Source organism: Leucopleurus acutus, assembly GCF_964270905.1.
Source record: "Leucopleurus acutus genome assembly, chromosome: 14".
Classification (NCBI taxonomy): Eukaryota; Metazoa; Chordata; class Mammalia; order Artiodactyla; family Delphinidae; genus Leucopleurus; species Leucopleurus acutus.
In genome coordinates, this window is record NC_139156.1 from 46,674,117 (window position 1) to 46,691,363 (window position 17,247).

The 17,247-nt window shown below is 48.0% G+C and overlaps 1 protein-coding gene across 1 annotated transcript in view; it reads right to left on the reverse strand.

Annotated features, from left to right (window-relative positions):
- WDFY4 (WDFY family member 4) overlaps positions 1–17,247 on the reverse strand; it is a 275,363-nt gene that overhangs the window by 128,074 nt on the left and 130,042 nt on the right. The window contains exons 32-39 of the mRNA XM_082854480.1: positions 16,458–16,622; positions 13,570–13,773; positions 12,746–12,860; positions 11,325–11,482; positions 8,211–8,449; positions 6,229–6,347; positions 4,520–4,705; positions 3,654–3,790 (exon numbers count right to left, since the gene is read on the reverse strand). Of these exons, the coding sequence (XP_082710606.1) occupies positions 3,654–3,790; positions 4,520–4,705; positions 6,229–6,347; positions 8,211–8,449; positions 11,325–11,482; positions 12,746–12,860; positions 13,570–13,773; positions 16,458–16,622 (1,323 nt within the window). The remainder of the gene's footprint in view (positions 1–3,653; positions 3,791–4,519; positions 4,706–6,228; positions 6,348–8,210; positions 8,450–11,324; positions 11,483–12,745; positions 12,861–13,569; positions 13,774–16,457; positions 16,623–17,247) is intronic.

Genomic DNA, 17,247 nt, shown 5'->3' on the forward strand with positions numbered 1-17,247 from the left:
ATACAAAATGTTCCTTGGGATACATTAGAAAATATCAATTACATTGCTCACCGAGGTGTAATCAGCTGTAATAATCAAAATTAATTTTTAAAAATAATTAAACAGACCCCAGGGCAAATAGTTGATGCTCTTATCCTATGACATCACAGTATACATATGTACCTGAGAAGTTGTGCCTTCTGTTAGCAACAAAGGCCTCTCGCGTGGATGAGTGATGGATGCGGGCTCTGAAGGCTAGTGAGTTTCATCCCACAGAAAGGGGGGGAGGGGGCTCCATGCAGCTCCCTACACATTCTTTAAGAACCTTCTATGTACCAGGCACTGTGCCCAGCCCAGACTGAGTTACTGGTAGGAGATGCTGCTCAGTGAAGACGCAGATAATTTTTTTTTAATTAAAGCATAGTCCACTTTGTTTCAAAAATAATTTGTCTTTTAAAATTCCACAAGACAGTATAAGCTGTAGAAAAGATACATAAACCAGGCTGGAGGTAAAATGGGGCTCAATGAGGAAGGAAGAGGCCAGGGAGAGATATGTGTGGGTGTGTACACGTGTTTTGCAGAAATTTATCCCACTGGGCATGTGCAGTTACACCACTTGGGCCACGCTTATCTCTCTGGCTTCCAAGTGCCCAAATGAAAGAGGAAAACATAATGGTGTCAGAAGTTCTGCTGTTTGAGTTGCTGTGGAAAAGCACAGTCCTTCCTGGTGTTAACAGCTGAGGGAGACATCCCCCAAGGCTGTCCTCTCCCCGCTGCAGTCCAACCACACTGGCCTTTGCTGCCCTATAGCCCCCAGCGCACTCCTGACTCTGTGCCTTTGCCCGGTGGTCCTCCCTGCCTGATCACTTTTTCCTGGAGAGTCACGAGGCTCCTGTCCTTCCTTCTCTGCTTTCACACCCCCCTGCCAGAGAGGGCTGCTGCCACCTCCATCTAAGTGGCCCAGAACCTCTCTCATCACCCTCTCCCACTTATCCTGCTCCACTTTTCCTTACTGCAATTAGCACCTCAACATTTACAAATGTATTTATCTTTTTATTGTCTATCTTCACCTCCTAGAATGCAGTCTCCATGAAAGCAGAAAATATGTCCATTTTTCTCTCTTCTGTAACCTCAGTACTCACAGCAGGGTACAGAATAAGCACTTTAAAATTTGTTGAATGAATGAATGAATAAATGGATGGATGGATGAGACCTCAACTGATGTAGAAGACAACATCTTCAGCAGCTCGCCTTCACCAAAGACAGACAACTTCAAGTATTCCTTCTTCCAGATCTCTCAACATGAGCCAAGAGCAAACTGTTATAAGCCATTTGTAAACCTACATGGCCCCAAACATTGCTGTTTACTCAAGCTTCTTTCAGATGGGCTGTTTCTCAACAAGTCTCCCCAGGACTCGGAGGCACTGAACTGTGCCAGTGACAGTGACCTGGCGGGGGGTGGGGGGTGCCACTGGCAAGACACAGCATCAGCAGCCACAGGGGTTCCCATAAAATGCATGGCCATGCCCAGCGTCTCAGCTGTCCCTTCCATAGCTGCCCAGCCAGACTGACCTGACCTCCTGGGGACAATGCTAACCTGGCCAAGGAGTAGATGCTCCAGGGAAGAGGGGCTGGACCCCTCCTGCCACAAATGGCATTGGTCAGGAGCAAGTGCCTGGGCACAAGTGGGGGTGCTCCTGCCTCCAGTGCTAGGTGCAACTGCACCAAGTGTGAGATGGTCTTGTCTTGCCCTTGGCAGAGAGCTATATCGGAATTTTGTAAAGCACTTGCACTTTCCAAGTGCTTCCACATAGTCTAGCGTAAACAGAGTACATTCCCAGCTGTAAACTCAGGAACTGAGGCTTCCAGAGGCTTTGGAGTTGCCTAAGGGTGTGCTCAGAAGTGCAGAGACTATGAATGAAGACCCTGTCTCCACTCTGCCACTTCCTGGCTTCAAAGACCTTGACTTTTTCTTTCAGATTCTATTTCACATCTATAAAATGGGACTAATAATAGTTGTGTGATGTCCATGGCCCGAGATCTCAGTTATTCACTCAGTCAGCCAGTAACTCTGTGGACAAATTTAGAGAGTAGTGTCTTCCCCAAGCCAGTGCACTGAAGACACAGCCTGCTCTCAGCTCTGAACACCAGGGGGCCGGCCAGCCTAGTCAGTTTCATTTCCTGTCTTTCATTCTATCTTCAGGTTCTTTCTCCATTTGTCCTAAAGCCTGTTGCTCCTGAACCCTGGAAAGAAGAAAGCCCCCTTCTCCTGGCAGTCTGGGCACTTACAGGCAGCCCTTCACTCCTCTCTTCTCCCAGTATCCTCCCTTCTCCCCATCAGACACTGACCACAGTGGACAACAGACCTATGGTGACAGCAGGGCCCAGATTCTGAGCACATGGGATTTGGAGTTAACCTCAATCTCCAAAGTTACATGGGCAGAGTTCGAATTGTGTAATGTGTCTGTCAACCGGCTACCCCGCTCCCTGGGGAATCCCTTCCCACAGTTTCCCACAGTTATTTGTCCCATTGTGCAAGTCAGGAAATAAAGACACAGGGGTGTTAAGTGAATCACAAACCAAGGTCTCTTGGGCCTAAGGCCATGCCTATTGAATGACCACCTCCTGCCTCTGAAGGTAAGTCGGTGACCCTATCATTAGAATATATGAAAGACTGTATTTTCCAAGGAGAGCCTCAGCAATATTTCCAGTACTATGGGCTCTTGAAGAACCTTGTCACTTCCCTACCAGGACGTAGAGTCTACTGCCCTCCCCCTGAACCTGGGCAGAACTCTGTGCCTTTCTAGACCAGAAAGGACTGCAGCGGAGGTGATGCTACATGGTTTCCAAAGCTGGGTCATGGAAGGCAATGTGGCCTCCACCTCTCTCTCCTTCTCTCTCTCTCTCTCTCTCCATTTTTCTCTCTCTCCTTCTCCCTCCCTATGGAAATTTATCCCTTAAAACCCAGCCACCAGGTTGTAAGGAAGCTCAAGACACATGGAAAAGCCACGTGTAGATGTTCCCGCCAACATCCCCAGCTAAGGTCTCAGGCTAGAGCCAGCAGCAACCCCCAGGCGTGTGAGTAAGTGAGCTTTCCAATGATCCCAGCCGAGGCCCCACACATCAGGGAACAGAGACACCCCAACCCCTGCTGTGCTCCAGATTCCTCACCACGGCATCCACAATCACGAAAACATCATTGTCAGTGTCACCGACTTTTAGGATGGTTTGATATGCAGCTTTAGAGACATGGACTAGAAAACCCTAACAGCTCAACCCCACATGGCCAAGAGGATCCACCACCGTGTCTCCCAACAACGGCACCAACACTTCTGTCCCCCTTTGTTGTGCCCACACACCCAGCTCCTGCTGAGCTGTGGGTTACGGCTGAGTACACCTGACTCGGAAAGAGAATGGGAACAAGGATTGGTTTGGGTTTTAATGACAAGAGGAACAGCTGCTCTTGGCACTCAGGTGGAGCCTGAGTTAAAGCTAACCTAAGACCTGACCCCCACAGATGTAGCCTCAACTGGGAAGCCACATGCATTACCCCTAAATGCTCAGAAGAACATGGAGTTAGATCACATCCAGTGACAACAGAGAGAGAGGACATGATACATGGGGGTTTGAAGAGAATGCCTGATGTTCCCTAAGGAAAAGGGGTCTGGGCTCACCTCTGCTTTGCACTCAGGGTTCTTGGTCTGCCGCCCGGGCATCAGCCTCATGGCTGAGGACAAGCTTCCACTCCACGAAGGGACTTTGCTGTGGTGTCCGACACTTGAGCGACTGGCCAGTGACTTCTTTTCAGATGCTGGCGACAGAGAGGCAAAGACCGTCAGAGGTGAAGTTAAGAAGGAAACAAACACACACTATTTCTACAGCTGGCTTGGCTTTCAAAGGGCAAGCCGGGGGCCACAAGCCCAGTGTGTCTGCCTCCAGTAAGGAAAACAGCCCAGGCTACAGGTTTGAATTACTGTGAACTTCGTGATGCTGAAAGACTTAAAACAATATATGAGCCATAACTTGAGAGTAATGACCTCTTTAAAAAGAAACTTAACCATTATTCCTACAGCTGCATTGGCTAACAGAGTAAAACTGCTGAGTCACTGGTAGAATGCAAGGGAGGTTAATATCTTTGGGATGAAGAGTTTTACTTGGAACATGAAGAACCTGAGGCTCCAGGTCACTGCATGACTTGGCGCAAGGTTTCAAACCTGGCAGGTGAGTATCAGGGCAGGACCTAGCACCCTGAGTTCCAGAGCCCAGGCTAGAGCTCTGACATGGTGGCCCTTCCCTCTGAGAGATGACTAGCATCTGCTGCTTGGCTGGCACCTCTGGCCTTCCTTTCACCAAGATGCAAAGCAGCGTTCATTCTTTGTGAGCAAAGATTCATGAGGCTTCAGCGATACAAATCCCACCCACCAGAGGGATGAGACAGAAGGTCTGGTGTAAAAGGCTTTGGGCCCTGAGTGAAACCCTGGGGGAGCCTGGTTCTATGAGTCTCAGAAGTTCCATTCCCTGAAGCCAAGTGGACAGAGACCTAGGTAATGCTGCCAGGCCTTGAGCATCGTCTCTTCCCAGAGTGGGGTGACCTCCTCAATCTTCACTTCACTCTCTCCAGGTTTCACAGAAAGATCAATCTTGAAGTTATCCTCCAGCTCCTGCCGTCTCTGTGCCACGAGCTGCTGCCAGAGAGCCTGAACAGTCTTTTGGATGTTGTGCTGGACTAATGGAGAGAGTACATCACACAATCAGGACAGCCTCAGTGCTTCTCCCAGAGACAGCCAGGAGATGGCATATCATGGTTGTTTTTATGTGCATCATTCTTGAACATCACCCCAGCTTTGCAAGCTCCAGCCAGACAGCAGTCAGTATGTAGAGATGCAGGACTGATAACAATGCTACCAACATCCTTGTGAGCTGGCCTCTCCCCGACCTCTACCACCAAGTCCTGCCTGCTTCACATGTCCAGAGCTGGGAAACATGATTGATGGGCTCAGTGAGCCTCTTTCTCCCACCCCAACTCTGTTAGGTACCAAACAGAGAGATACCTTGTGTAAGCTCTAGGTAACAAAATAGTTCTCCCCAAAACAGCTCCTTCCAACCTTGACTTTTATGTTGGCCCCTCAGGGGAACAGACACTGAACCCAAGACTGTGCCCAGGGGCCCAGGAACCAAGCCAGTCCTCTCTCCTGGCACTGAATCATGCTTCCAACTACCTACCCACCTCAATGCCCTGGATTTGCAGAGAGACAGACGAATTTACCAAGCCAGTTCTACCTGCTATACCCCATAAACATAATCCCCTGAATTGTGCCTAACTTCCCTCTGATCTTGGGTCACTGGGTCTGCCCTTTGGTACCAGCCTCTACAGTTTGTTTTTCTCACCCTAGGGGGATGGACATTGCTCAGTCCACTCTACTAGTTAAATCCCCAAACGCAAATGTTCACGTTGTAATTAACACTGCAAGACAGTAAACTCTAAACACACAAGATTTTTGAGCACTGGCTTTGGGCACCTATCTGACCAGAAAATAAGGATCCTTGTGCCTACCACCTGGCATCACAAGATATCACAAGATTAAGTGGCACAGTTGGCAAACTAAAGTGGTGGAAGAAGGTCTGCTGAGGCTTCCTGCATCAGGAGGGAGAAATCTCTCGGACACATGAATCTGGTCGCCTTTTCCTTTTTTCCACAAACCGCCATCCTTTTAACTTGCTTTGACATTATCGAATCCAAGAATAAACTCCATTAAGCCAGAAATCTCATAAAGTAACGAGCTTCTTCACGCCATTCCCATTTTCTAGAGAAGAAAGCTGAGACACAGATAGGTAATGGCTTGAACTGAGTGATATGGCCACCAGTTTCCACATCTAGCGGTCCAAAGGAAAAGTCAAGAGACCAGCTGAGAAGTGAAATCAACTTACAGTGAGGTTCTCTGGTATTTTAGTACACAAGTTCTTAGCCTCACCAAGTCTCACAGAGCTCTCTCCTCATCTATCCATCCGTCCATCCATACACCCATCCATTCTATTTCTTGTATGCAAAGATCATTCCAATTTTATTCTCTATCAGGTTACCTTGCTGTATTATTACATTGTTCTAGGATTTCCTAGGACGTCTTCTGTCTTTTAAGAATCTTAGTAATATTTGCTTCCTTATCTTAGGAAGAAAAAACTGACGAATGCAACCCTAGCAGTTACCGCTATCTTCTACTCCCCCCAAAATAAACGACAAATAAAATGTACCATTGCTCAAGCTTGGGAAGTCTTCTCTTTTTTCTCTCACTTCTTCATTTGGAGAAAGAAAGACTTGATGATAAGGAGTCATTCTATGCTTGGGTTCCAATCCAAATCCTTCTGGGTAACTAGTAGACAAGAGATTGTTCACTATGAACTCCAGTTTCTTTGGGATCATTCCATTGTTCTTTATTACAAATAATAATCTTGCAAACTCAGTACACATCAATATGAAAAAAACTTGTCTAATCAAGTTAAAGCAAACACCTATGACAACTTCCATGACAGGTATTATACAAAAGCATTCTAGAAAAAAAGAAAAATACCTTCTCTTTGTCCCTATCTTATTAAATCCAATCTATGCTCCCAAACAGACCTCCTCAACCTGTCCTGGTTTATACATCATGAGAACTGGTCATTTCTTTTTGCATTAAACTCTGCCTTTGCTTGGCGCTAACCTCATCCCTCATGGAATGGGGCCGGGGCCAGCTTCATGGGCCTGTGACCTGTGCAGCTGTGTATGGTCTGAACTCAGAAGGGTCCCATGTTTAGGCTCTGCTGTCACCATCTTGAAATTCTTAGTAATTTTTGAATAAGAGCCCCGCATTTATACTCTGCTGGAACCCTGCACATCATACAGCTGGTCTGAAGTGGGGCGAAGTGGTTTACATATTAAGTTCCCCATGGACCATGTGCTCCAGAACTCCTGGCCGTGTTCATGTCCAAGTACCCTCTTCTCTGGGCCCCTCACCCAACCAAGCAGAACAGACACTCAGTACAAGTTTGTGGATTGAACCAAAAATGACAAACAAGGAAATGAAAAAATAACCAGCATATAAGGATGTCCATTCTTGAAACTTCTAGAATAAAGTCCCTTTGGACTTTGGAGGCCGCTTTGCTATCCAGAGGGATTTGAGGAGGGCAGAACTTCAAGCACACACGTCAGCTGGCATTCTGCTCCTCTTACCCATGCTTCCAGTACGGATAGGGCCTAATTCTTGAGATACAGAAAAGACAGAAGCACTTCCCCAATTTAATCCATACACTGAAAATGGATTATTTTATTTCAAACAAATAAAAAGGCAAATACCTCCTCTGGGCTAGGAGTGTTTTCCAGTGCTTCCCAAAGTGTTTTTAGACAAGTCAACTCGTGGTTTGTAACATTCAACAGTCAACGCGACAGGATTTGGGGTTTTTTTTTTTTCAAATAATCAAATTTGTACTGGGATAAACACAACTGAGAAGAGGACAAGAGTAAAGTGTAATATCTCACCGTCCTCTCTTCCTCAACATGGTTCTATTAATAAGAGATAATATTCTTAGGCAAGGCACACATGATGTATGATATATACCTACTACCACACAGAGGGAGAGAGAAAGTGCACATACACAGAAAAATCTAAGTTCAAACTTTGAACTTCAGGAAAGGGATTTAAATAGCTTAATTTAGTAATTTAATGTATTTGTACTAGTATTTCTTATACAAGGATGCTTATGGATGTCATTTTATATCACAAATTGTGTATGTCTGTGTATGTGTGGTTTTTTTGGTTTGTTTTTTTTTTCCTGCAAGCAAAATTATTCCTAGCTTGCATGATTTAATTTATTATATATTTCCCCATTCTAAGATTTCATTTATCAAAAGTGAGTATTTCTGAAACCTGGCTGCATCATAAAATCAACGTATGTATTTAATGTTGGAGTTTTCTGCCTGCCCCTCCCCACCCAAATTAAATCAATGAAGTATCTTACAGCCTGAGAATTATGGAAATATGGTAAATTATTATCTCATGATGCTCCTAGCTGCTCAGTCACATGGACAGGTTTGAGGACTACTTACCGTATTATCAAGTATTGCACATAATTTGGACAACCAGATAAACAAAAGGATCGTATCATCTATAATTGATCGACTTCAATCAAGTGTCCTCTAAAGCTTTCTTTCCTGCATTGACCACTGGCAAGCAAGGAGACAAGTGGGCAGCTCTAACCTTCTTGCGTTGAGCAGCAGAAGACAATGCATGAGACACATGAGGAAGCTGGCGTTAGAATTATAGGTGGCAAAGATAATGTCCCAGTGTTCCTGAAGAAATCCCAGGATGTTGAGAAGGCTGAGGCATTCGGAGAGGGACTGCTGGGGCTTGGAGAGGCAATAAAGAATGACTTTATTTAAACTGCTGTATAGAGCACCGATGACAGTGTCTCTCTGAGAAGAGGCGTTCTCGATGACCTGTGTCATAAAATAAACACACACAGACACATACTTGTGAACACTTTGAAATTTAGATACCAACCCAGTTAACTGTGAAAATGATACAATCCCAGATTCTTTTCTGCATTTCTAAAATCAAAAAGGACCACCTTCCTCAACCTTGGCGCTTCTATTTAAGTGGACGATCAATAAAGGGAATTCAAACGTTTAAATTTACCAAAAATTGGTGTTAAAAAATTAAACGTTTACCACAGTCCTATTATGTAAAGTAGACATGGGACCACAGATTTCTGAAATACTGACAAACATGGTTGACATTCAGTATATAAGAACATGCTATTAATAGGGTCTAGTTTTAAAAAATGTTATTAATACTAGTTATCAGGTATAGATTGTTACAATATTCCAGTTATCATGCTAAGCATTTTTGCATTTGTGTGCGTATGTTTACATATATTGCCTCATTTAAACATCATAACAACATCGTGAAGTAGACACTAAGATTATCCCACCTTAGGGATAAGAAGGCTGAGAGTCTGAGAGGTAGGAGAGGTAGGTGGTCAACAAGAGTCAAACCCACACCAGACACCTGAGCCATGCTCTTAACCACTATATCTTCTAAAGGAGATGTGCATCCAATGGATTTTAGTTCATGAGAGATTTAGAGGGGGAAGGAAGGCAGAAGGTCCTGATTTGCGGCCTTAACACTGAAGCCATCCATCTGTTTGGCTTCATTGAAAAGAATCCACAGAACAAAAATTATGTGCAAAATGTTTTAGTCTATTAGAAAGTTCATTTGTTAGTTATAGATTGCTCTCTTCAAATCTCATAGGTAATGCAAGTGTTTATACTAATTAAGTTTTATTTAAATCTGCTGGAATTTAGGGTTCATGTTTTTATCATCATCCTCTCCTACTCTACAGATGGGTCACATTTTTCAAACTGAGGTTAAGAGGTGTGCGAGTCACGCGCAGCGAGCAGGAGAGAAGAATGGTAGATGTGGGCAGTGAGAGTTCTTCAGTCTGGCACCCTGCTGAAGACACATCAGCCCCAGGAGGCACCAGCTCTTTGATATTAGCTCTGAGTATTTGCTTAGACCATTGGGGAGCTGCTATAGATTGAATGTTAGTGTCATCACCCCAAAATTCATATGTTGAAACCCTAGCCCCCCAGTGTGATATAATATTTGGAGATGGGGTCTCTTCGAGGTAATTAGGTCATGGGGATGGAGCCCTCATGATGGGATTAGTGCCCTTATAGGAAGAGATAAGTAAGAGCTTGCTTCCTCACTCTCTCCATAATGTTGAGGGTACAATGAAAAGATGACCCTCTCTAAAACCAGAAAGAGAGCCTCACTGGACAACAGATCTGCTGGCACCTTGATCTTGGACTTCCTAGCCTCTAGAAACCCAAGAAGTAAATGTTTGCTGCTAAGTCACCCAGTCTATGGTACTCTGTAATAGCAGCCCAAACTCGCTAAGACAGGAGCTCAGTGGCTACTCTCATTTTCAACACGACCTCCCAACAATCTGATTTTACTCCCCTCAGAGCTGACAAGGGATATTTCTCCCTTCTAGGAGTTTTTTTTTTTTTTTTTTTTTGCGATACACGGGCCTCTCACTGTTGTGGCCTCTCCCGTTGCGGAGCACAGGCTCCGGATGTGCAGGCCCAGTGGCCATGGCTCACAGGCCCAGCCATGTGGCACGGGCCCAGCCGTGCGGCATGTGGGATCTTCCTGGACCGGGGCACGAACCCGTGTCCCCTGCATCGGCAGGCGGACTCAACCACTGCGCCACCAGGGAAGCCCTAGGAGTTATTCTTGAAGAAACCTCTGAATACATTCTTTTCAGGTTGCCTAGAACTGGGCATCAGCAGACTGACTATCACTCTAGGAACTGTGCCAAGGCCCAGTCCTGGGGTCTGCAGGGGACTCCACAGACAGAAGGGTGCTGGGGGCACTGATGTCATTGTCTCTACGAGGCATGAAGAGGAAGGAGAGGGGCTCTCCTGGATTCTGCCACAGAGAATGCACCGAGAGCTGCAGGCAGGAGCTGCTGGAGGCAGATTTCCGCTTGGTAAGAGAAAGTGCTTCCCAACAATCACAGGTGTCCTGGTGACTGGAACCCCCTTGTACCATAGAGAGCTCCTCACACAAGGATGGTTCAAGGAAACAGTGAATGGCCACTTGTCAGGAAAGGTTTTCAGAATGAAATGAGAAGGACCAAAAAAAGGGTTCAACTCTGGAATTTTGAGATTGTTTGAGTCTTTGCGTATGCGTGTGTACACATATACAATGAAGAATGTGTACACACGTGCACACATATACTTACATCTAGGTGTATCTACAGGCATGCACTGGCATGCATAGGTATGTATGTAGATGGAGAAAGAGAGAGAGAGAGAGGGAAAGCACATGCAAGAAAAACAGGACCAGGTAAAAATAGACTCTTTCTTCAAATTCAGGAAGGCCCAAATATGACAAATGGAGGTGGATTTTATAGAAGACAATGAAATAGAACTTTTGGAGATAAAGACCTTTTTCACCCTTTGTTGATGAGGAATAACAATAATTAAGATTAAACCAACATTCACAGTAAAAACCCAAAGGGGGGTGTGCAGAGTTTAGGAGGTGCCTGTGCAGGAGGCTGCGGCCCCTAATCACCGAGATGGATCTCAGGTGGCCCAAGGAGAGAACACTGCAGGGTGCTCAACATCTACCAGGTATTAACCTGGGTGGTAACGGTCCTCCTCCTTCCTCCCACCCATCTCAGATTCTATTTCCAGGAAGGACAGCAGGTCGATATGAACCAAGTGGACAGCAGCCAGCAGTGTCATACAGATACCTGGCGGGTCAGCAGAAGCCTTACCATCACGGCCAACCTGAGGTTCTTACCAACATTATGTGCTCCGTGATGAAGAGAAGGATGTGCCTGGGGTCTGCTGAGAACATTCCACTGTACAGCTTCTCCACCAGCTTCTGGATGAAGTGGGAGATGCTGGCAAGTGAAGGAGCAGCAGCAGCTTCTGCATTTGGCTGAGGCTCTCTACTGCCTGCGGGTTGGGGGAGGGTGACAGACCAAGGCTGAGAAATCATCAGTGTAACTGCCTTCTCTCCACAGCAATCTCCAAGCCCCTCCTGGTAACCAACCACATCTTACTCACCTCTGTACAGCCCACTGTAACCCTGTGCGTACTCTGCTGCTCCAAAAATGGGGTCTTATATACAATAGGTGCCCAATGAACACACATTTATTCAAAGTAAATCAATCCTGCACAATCAGTGATATAAACCAAATGGGGAGAAGGCAAGTACAGAGCAGCATTTCTTCCAGTGGCCATTTGGAAGAAGAGTGGGTGAGAATTTAAGGCATACGGTAATGGGAAGGCTGTCATGGTGACCCAAGGCCCTGCTGTTATTTGGGCAGAGGATGAAGCTGTAAGGTCAGGTCATCTACCTGTGCTCACCAACACAGCAGGCATTGTGCTCAGACATGGATGCAACGATCTCAGTTAATCTTTAAAGCAACCCTCTTATCGTTAGCCACGATTATCCTCCTCACTCACAGGGTCAGGCACCTGCCCGGAGTAATACCACCGTCCAGTGACAGAGCCATGCTCAGAAATGGGCTACCAAGCTCACGCTTTTCATCACTCCACTACCCTACCACACTTCAGATACCCCAGAAAACCAAAAGTCAGGGCTTCTGCACTGTGGGGCAAGAGGAGTCCAGAAGATGAGCTGTATCACTAAGGATTCCATGACTCAAGAACCACAGAAAGAACTTTTGTTTAATCTTGTCGGGAAGGTACAGCTGCCTCGGAACCAAATGTTCTGAATGAAGTTTCAGTTTGAACTTCTTAGGGGCAATGGCAGCGTCTTCACCCGGGTTCATTCATTTAAGAAACATTTGCTGTGCCCAGGCATAGGTGAGCAGAAGAATGTTAAATTCAGGTTGACATCTTGACTCCCCTCATAGGAAGAAGAAAATTCTACTGAAGCTAGAGGCGAACTGATTTTGGCTCAGAGAACAGGACTTTCCATCTCTGACTGACCCAACAATGGCAGGGGTGACGTGGAAAGTAGTAAGTATGCCATCCCTGGGGTCTCCGAGCAAGGTCACTGAGCTCTTGTTGTGAACAACAAGAACAGGCGGAGGGCATCTTCCTGTGGTTCCTAAAGCGCCCTACAGTCCTGCAGCCTAGACTTCCTCTAGAGTCCTGGGGTCGGTGGCTGGCAGGATTGTGGCTGTCCTGCTCAGCTGTCAGCAGCTTTATGTCATGAACAGGAGGAGCAAGTCATCCACCCCCACTCACCTCTAAGCATTGGTGCCTGACCTCCATTCATCATGTGAAATATTTCCATGGTGGAAAGCAAGACCTCAGATTGAAAGTCTCGCTTCTGTTGGCCGGTGGCATTGTCTGGAGAAGCCTGGAAGTAAACCCTGGATTAAGACAGCAGCCACATGGCCACGATGTTCACTCAGTGCCCACCAGGTCCCTCTGCCTGGCCCATAGGCTAATACTGCCAGTGCTGGGAGTTTGGGCTGCCAACAGCTCACAACTGCCCCTTCTCTGGGGCACTGTCTTCTGCTGACCAAACTGCCTCAACTGGGAAGCAATGCCTACTTCCTAGGGCAAGGAGGCAAGGGGTGGGGGGCCCACAGCCAATGACCACCTGTCAGGTGCCTTAAGGTGGGGCCAACTCTGGGATGCAGATAGCACACTACTGCTCTGATCCAGGCTACTTCTGAGACCACTTCCTGGCTAGGTTCTCCCCTGTTCTCCTCCGCATCCCTTCTCTGCTTTCCTGAGAGCACCGCCCCCCAAAAAGTACTTCCACAAAATCCCTGTCTCCGGCTCTGCTTCTAGACACCTGGCTAAGACCCGCCCTCATTCATCTATTGACTTGCTGCTTGGTGAGCTCCCTGCTCTGCCGGGGCCTGTGGTTTCCGGAGGATGTCCTCCCACCAATCACTGCAGTGCCAGGAGAGGTTCCTGACCACCAGCCAACCGGCATGGACAGGCCTGGATGAGCTCTCTCGAGAGATCAGCCCTCAGGTCTCCCTGGGCACACCCCGCCCTCATGGTGCCCATGCCCTCCCACAGCACGGAGCCCAATGACACCCTTTCCAACCCACCTCCAGGAGCACCTCCAGCGGCAGCCACTGCTTGGGGTTGGGAGCCCCAAGCAAGAGCTCCCTCAAGAGTAGCTGCATGAATTCCCTCAGCTGCTTCCGGGTGGGATGTGACTCCGCAGGAGCCTGCAGCCCCTCCTCAGTGCTGTTGCCTTCAGGCTCGGCCTCAGGACTGCTGGTGTCCTGGGTAGCCTCTGTCACGGCCCCCTCAAAGACAAGAGAACCCCAGCATGAGCGGCCTACCCTGCCTCAAGGCACCCTCACATCCACCTCTGAGGTGTGCACGGTGGTATTCTCATCAAACCCATCAACATGTAAGGAAACTGAGTCCCCGAGGAGGTAGGCAGCTCGCCCAGAGTCCCAGGGCTCAAAGGTGGCCTGCTGTGGCCTCCGAACTCCAGATGGGTGGGAGTGGTGGACAGAAGCTGGGCACAGAGCAAGAGAGACCTGCAGTGCCCGGTGAGGAAGCCCAGGATATATCCCGTGCAAGGCACTTCCCTCCTCAGTGCCACAGCACCCCATCAGTCAAATAGTAATGCTGGAAAGGAACACACGAAGATGTGTGAGGATGCAGTGAGAAACAGTGCATGTAGCAATGCCTGGCCCTGGTGTACGGTCAAGATAGCTGGTTCCCACCTTCCTGTGGGGCCCTCACCTTTACTGCCTGTCAGGCTCTGCTGATGTTGACAGATAGGACCCTCAGGTGGAAAGAGAAGCAGGACTTCAGCCAGTCCTGGTGTCCAAGTCCCTGAAGTGCCTTGGCCTTCACTTTCTCAGTTTTACATTTATAAAAATATTGGGAGATAAATGAGATGGGGGTCATTAGCCCAGATACATCCTGGAAGAGATGGAGATGCTGGGAGGCCAAATGACACGCCCAAGGACATGCGGCCAGGGATGCCTGACTCCTGGCCCATGAACTTTTCATGCAAGTTTATCTGTTGGTTTCTCCCTTGGCTCATTCATAAAATTAACGCAGCAATTCTTAATTAAGCCATAAAATGAACTTAACAGCACCTAGGGAGGTGATGACTGCATTAATTAGCACCACGCGGCCTTGACTGGAAAGATGCCATATAAAATCATAGCAAATCAAAACCCTTTTGGCCACCAGCGTTCTGCATGCAGAAAGTCTGTCATGTGTTCTGTGCAACCAAGGCCTTTTGGAGCCGACTTGGAGCTGAAACAAGGCAAGGAGCTATGGGGATAAGAGCTCTGGAACTGGGGCCTGTCTCATCCACAGTAGGCTGGGAGGTGACTTTGGGCCAGGTCCTCCCTCAGGCAGGAACTATTGAGCGTGGGGAGGCAGAGCCCTGGGTCAGAGTGTGCTTTGTGGCTGCTGGTGGGCAGCCGGCTGGAACCCTGACTTAGCAGATGGCGAGCCTGGCCTGTGGGCGAGGGGCTGAGGTGGGGATCTGGGCTGGGAAGTTCAGGCCGTTGACTCCAGGGCCCAGCCCACTCCAGGTGGGGGGAGTGGTGAGAGGCCATCTGTAGGGCTGCCTGCCTGGCTTCTGGGCGGGGGTCCCATTCCCCACCCCCTTCAGTGCTGCTCACAGTGCCTTCCTTTGCTCCTTATTGCATCTTTTTGGACTTACTTTTCTAGTATGTTGCTTTAGTTGATATTAACCCATCAAACTATTTTATCTTTTTGCAAATCTTCTACTCTTTACATTTTGTCTTTTTATTAAAACTAAATACTCAAATTCTATTAGGTCATTTAATGTTATTTTAAACTGACTGATGGAAAGGACATGGGCTTTGGGGTGAGACTGAGGTGTAAATCTTGGTTCTGTCACTTACTAATCACGTAAGCTGTGTCATGTTTCATCTCCTCAACCCTTTTGTGAGATGGGTCTCATCGTCCCACTAAACCGGGAGGAAACCAGTCTGTGCCGCTTCACCTCCCTGAATCTCCCCTCCCCCTTTAACACCTCCTGCATCGGGCATGTTAGGGGATGTGAAGCACCAGGCTCGGGACTGTTGTAGGTGCTCAGGAGATGGAGGCTGGCACCATGAATACACTTCTAGAAAAGAACAGCTAAAAGAGCAGGTTCATTCACTTGGTCATTCAGCAAATAATTACAGAGCAAATACTACCTGACCTCACTGTGCTTCGCATGGCTTCCAGACCCTCTACTTACCAACATGCCTAGCGTGTTCCTTTGGCTACAGTTACTGATTTGTAGACAGGTGTCGCTAATTCACTCTCCCTGGCTGGGTCTCATCTCCTATTCAGATTTCTGCTCTTCCTCCTCCTGCACCTGCCTTCACGCCTGTCCTCGCCCGCTCCTCTCAGATGCTCTTAGCCCACTGAGTCCCCTGATCGGCTGGGACTGGCTCTTGCTCTCAAACTCACTCACATCTCTTCCTGTAGCACCCTCTCTACCCCACACCCACACTTTGTCCTCAAGACCTAGTTGGTCCCCCTGCGCTCGCAGCTGGGCCTTGGCAAACCCTGATTGAAAGATGCCGTGGCCTGCAAACAGGACAAGTGTGCTGCAAAGAAGATGGGACACTGTGACAGTTCCACCCCTCCCCCGGCTGGGGCACCGGCCGCAGGTTTCCTGGGGTGGAATCTGCTGTTTCATATGATCATCAATGTGTGGGTATTCCATATAAAATTGGACTTGGCCTACCATCAAATTTCTCATTACTGAGATTCCTGACGAATCAAAAACTTACTGACTCTCAGAGCCAAAAATGACCTGAAGCATCATCTCATAAAGAGAAGGAAAATTACCCGAGTTGTTTACTGAAGGTTTCAGCTAAGTCGCCTTAAATGTATTTTAATTTGGGGAGGGGAGGGGTGGGGAGGAATTCTGTCCTTTGCCCTTGAAGGGTGATGGCGCTCGCCCCTGCTCTCACCGGGGTAGGGCAGAGGCATGTCCTACCTGATGGGTTCCCAGGGGGAAGGTGACTGCAGCCAAGGTCTGGAGGAACTCTGGGGCCCGCCAGGCCGGATCCTGGGGGTAGGTGCTGTGCACGAGGCCAAGGAACTGCAGCACGCTGGCTGGGAATGTCTGTTCCCAGGCGCTGTCTCCAGAACCTGTCGAGGGCTGACCAGGGACACACTTCATGAGAGGCGGTGCATGGGAGCATGACTTGGGGCTGCACAGGAACCAGAAGATTTCAAATCTAGGGAGATGACCTCCTTTCTGAGACTCTCAACAAGACACCTTACTGCAAGACACCTAAAACTGTGGATTAGAACAGGACACTGGCCATCAATTGAGGAAGGGTTTAATATGCGCAGGCTTGCTCTAAGGGCTTCACACAAATTCCTCTTCTCGCCTCACAACAACCCTCTGAGGCACGTTTTATATTTACCCCTATTTTACAGATGGGAAGACAAAGACACAGAGAGGTTAAGCAGTATGTTAACGTTCAACCAGCAGATAAGGGGCAGAGCCAGGAGTTGAACCCAGGCAACCTGATTATAACGTCTGACTGCCTTCCCCATACTGCCTCTATGTGGTGTGACATGGCCTCTGTGCTCAAGGAACTTGCCAATTAGGGTTGCCGCCAGCCTTCCGCAGCTCAGTGCTAATGCTCCCAGTTACAGAGCCTGGACAAACCCTGTCCGAGGCTGCCAGGGCTTGAGGAGCCCCTTCCCCACCAGCCAGGGCTCTGGAATAGATCATGTTGCACTGAAGTGATACCCAGTACCCTGAGGGGACCCAG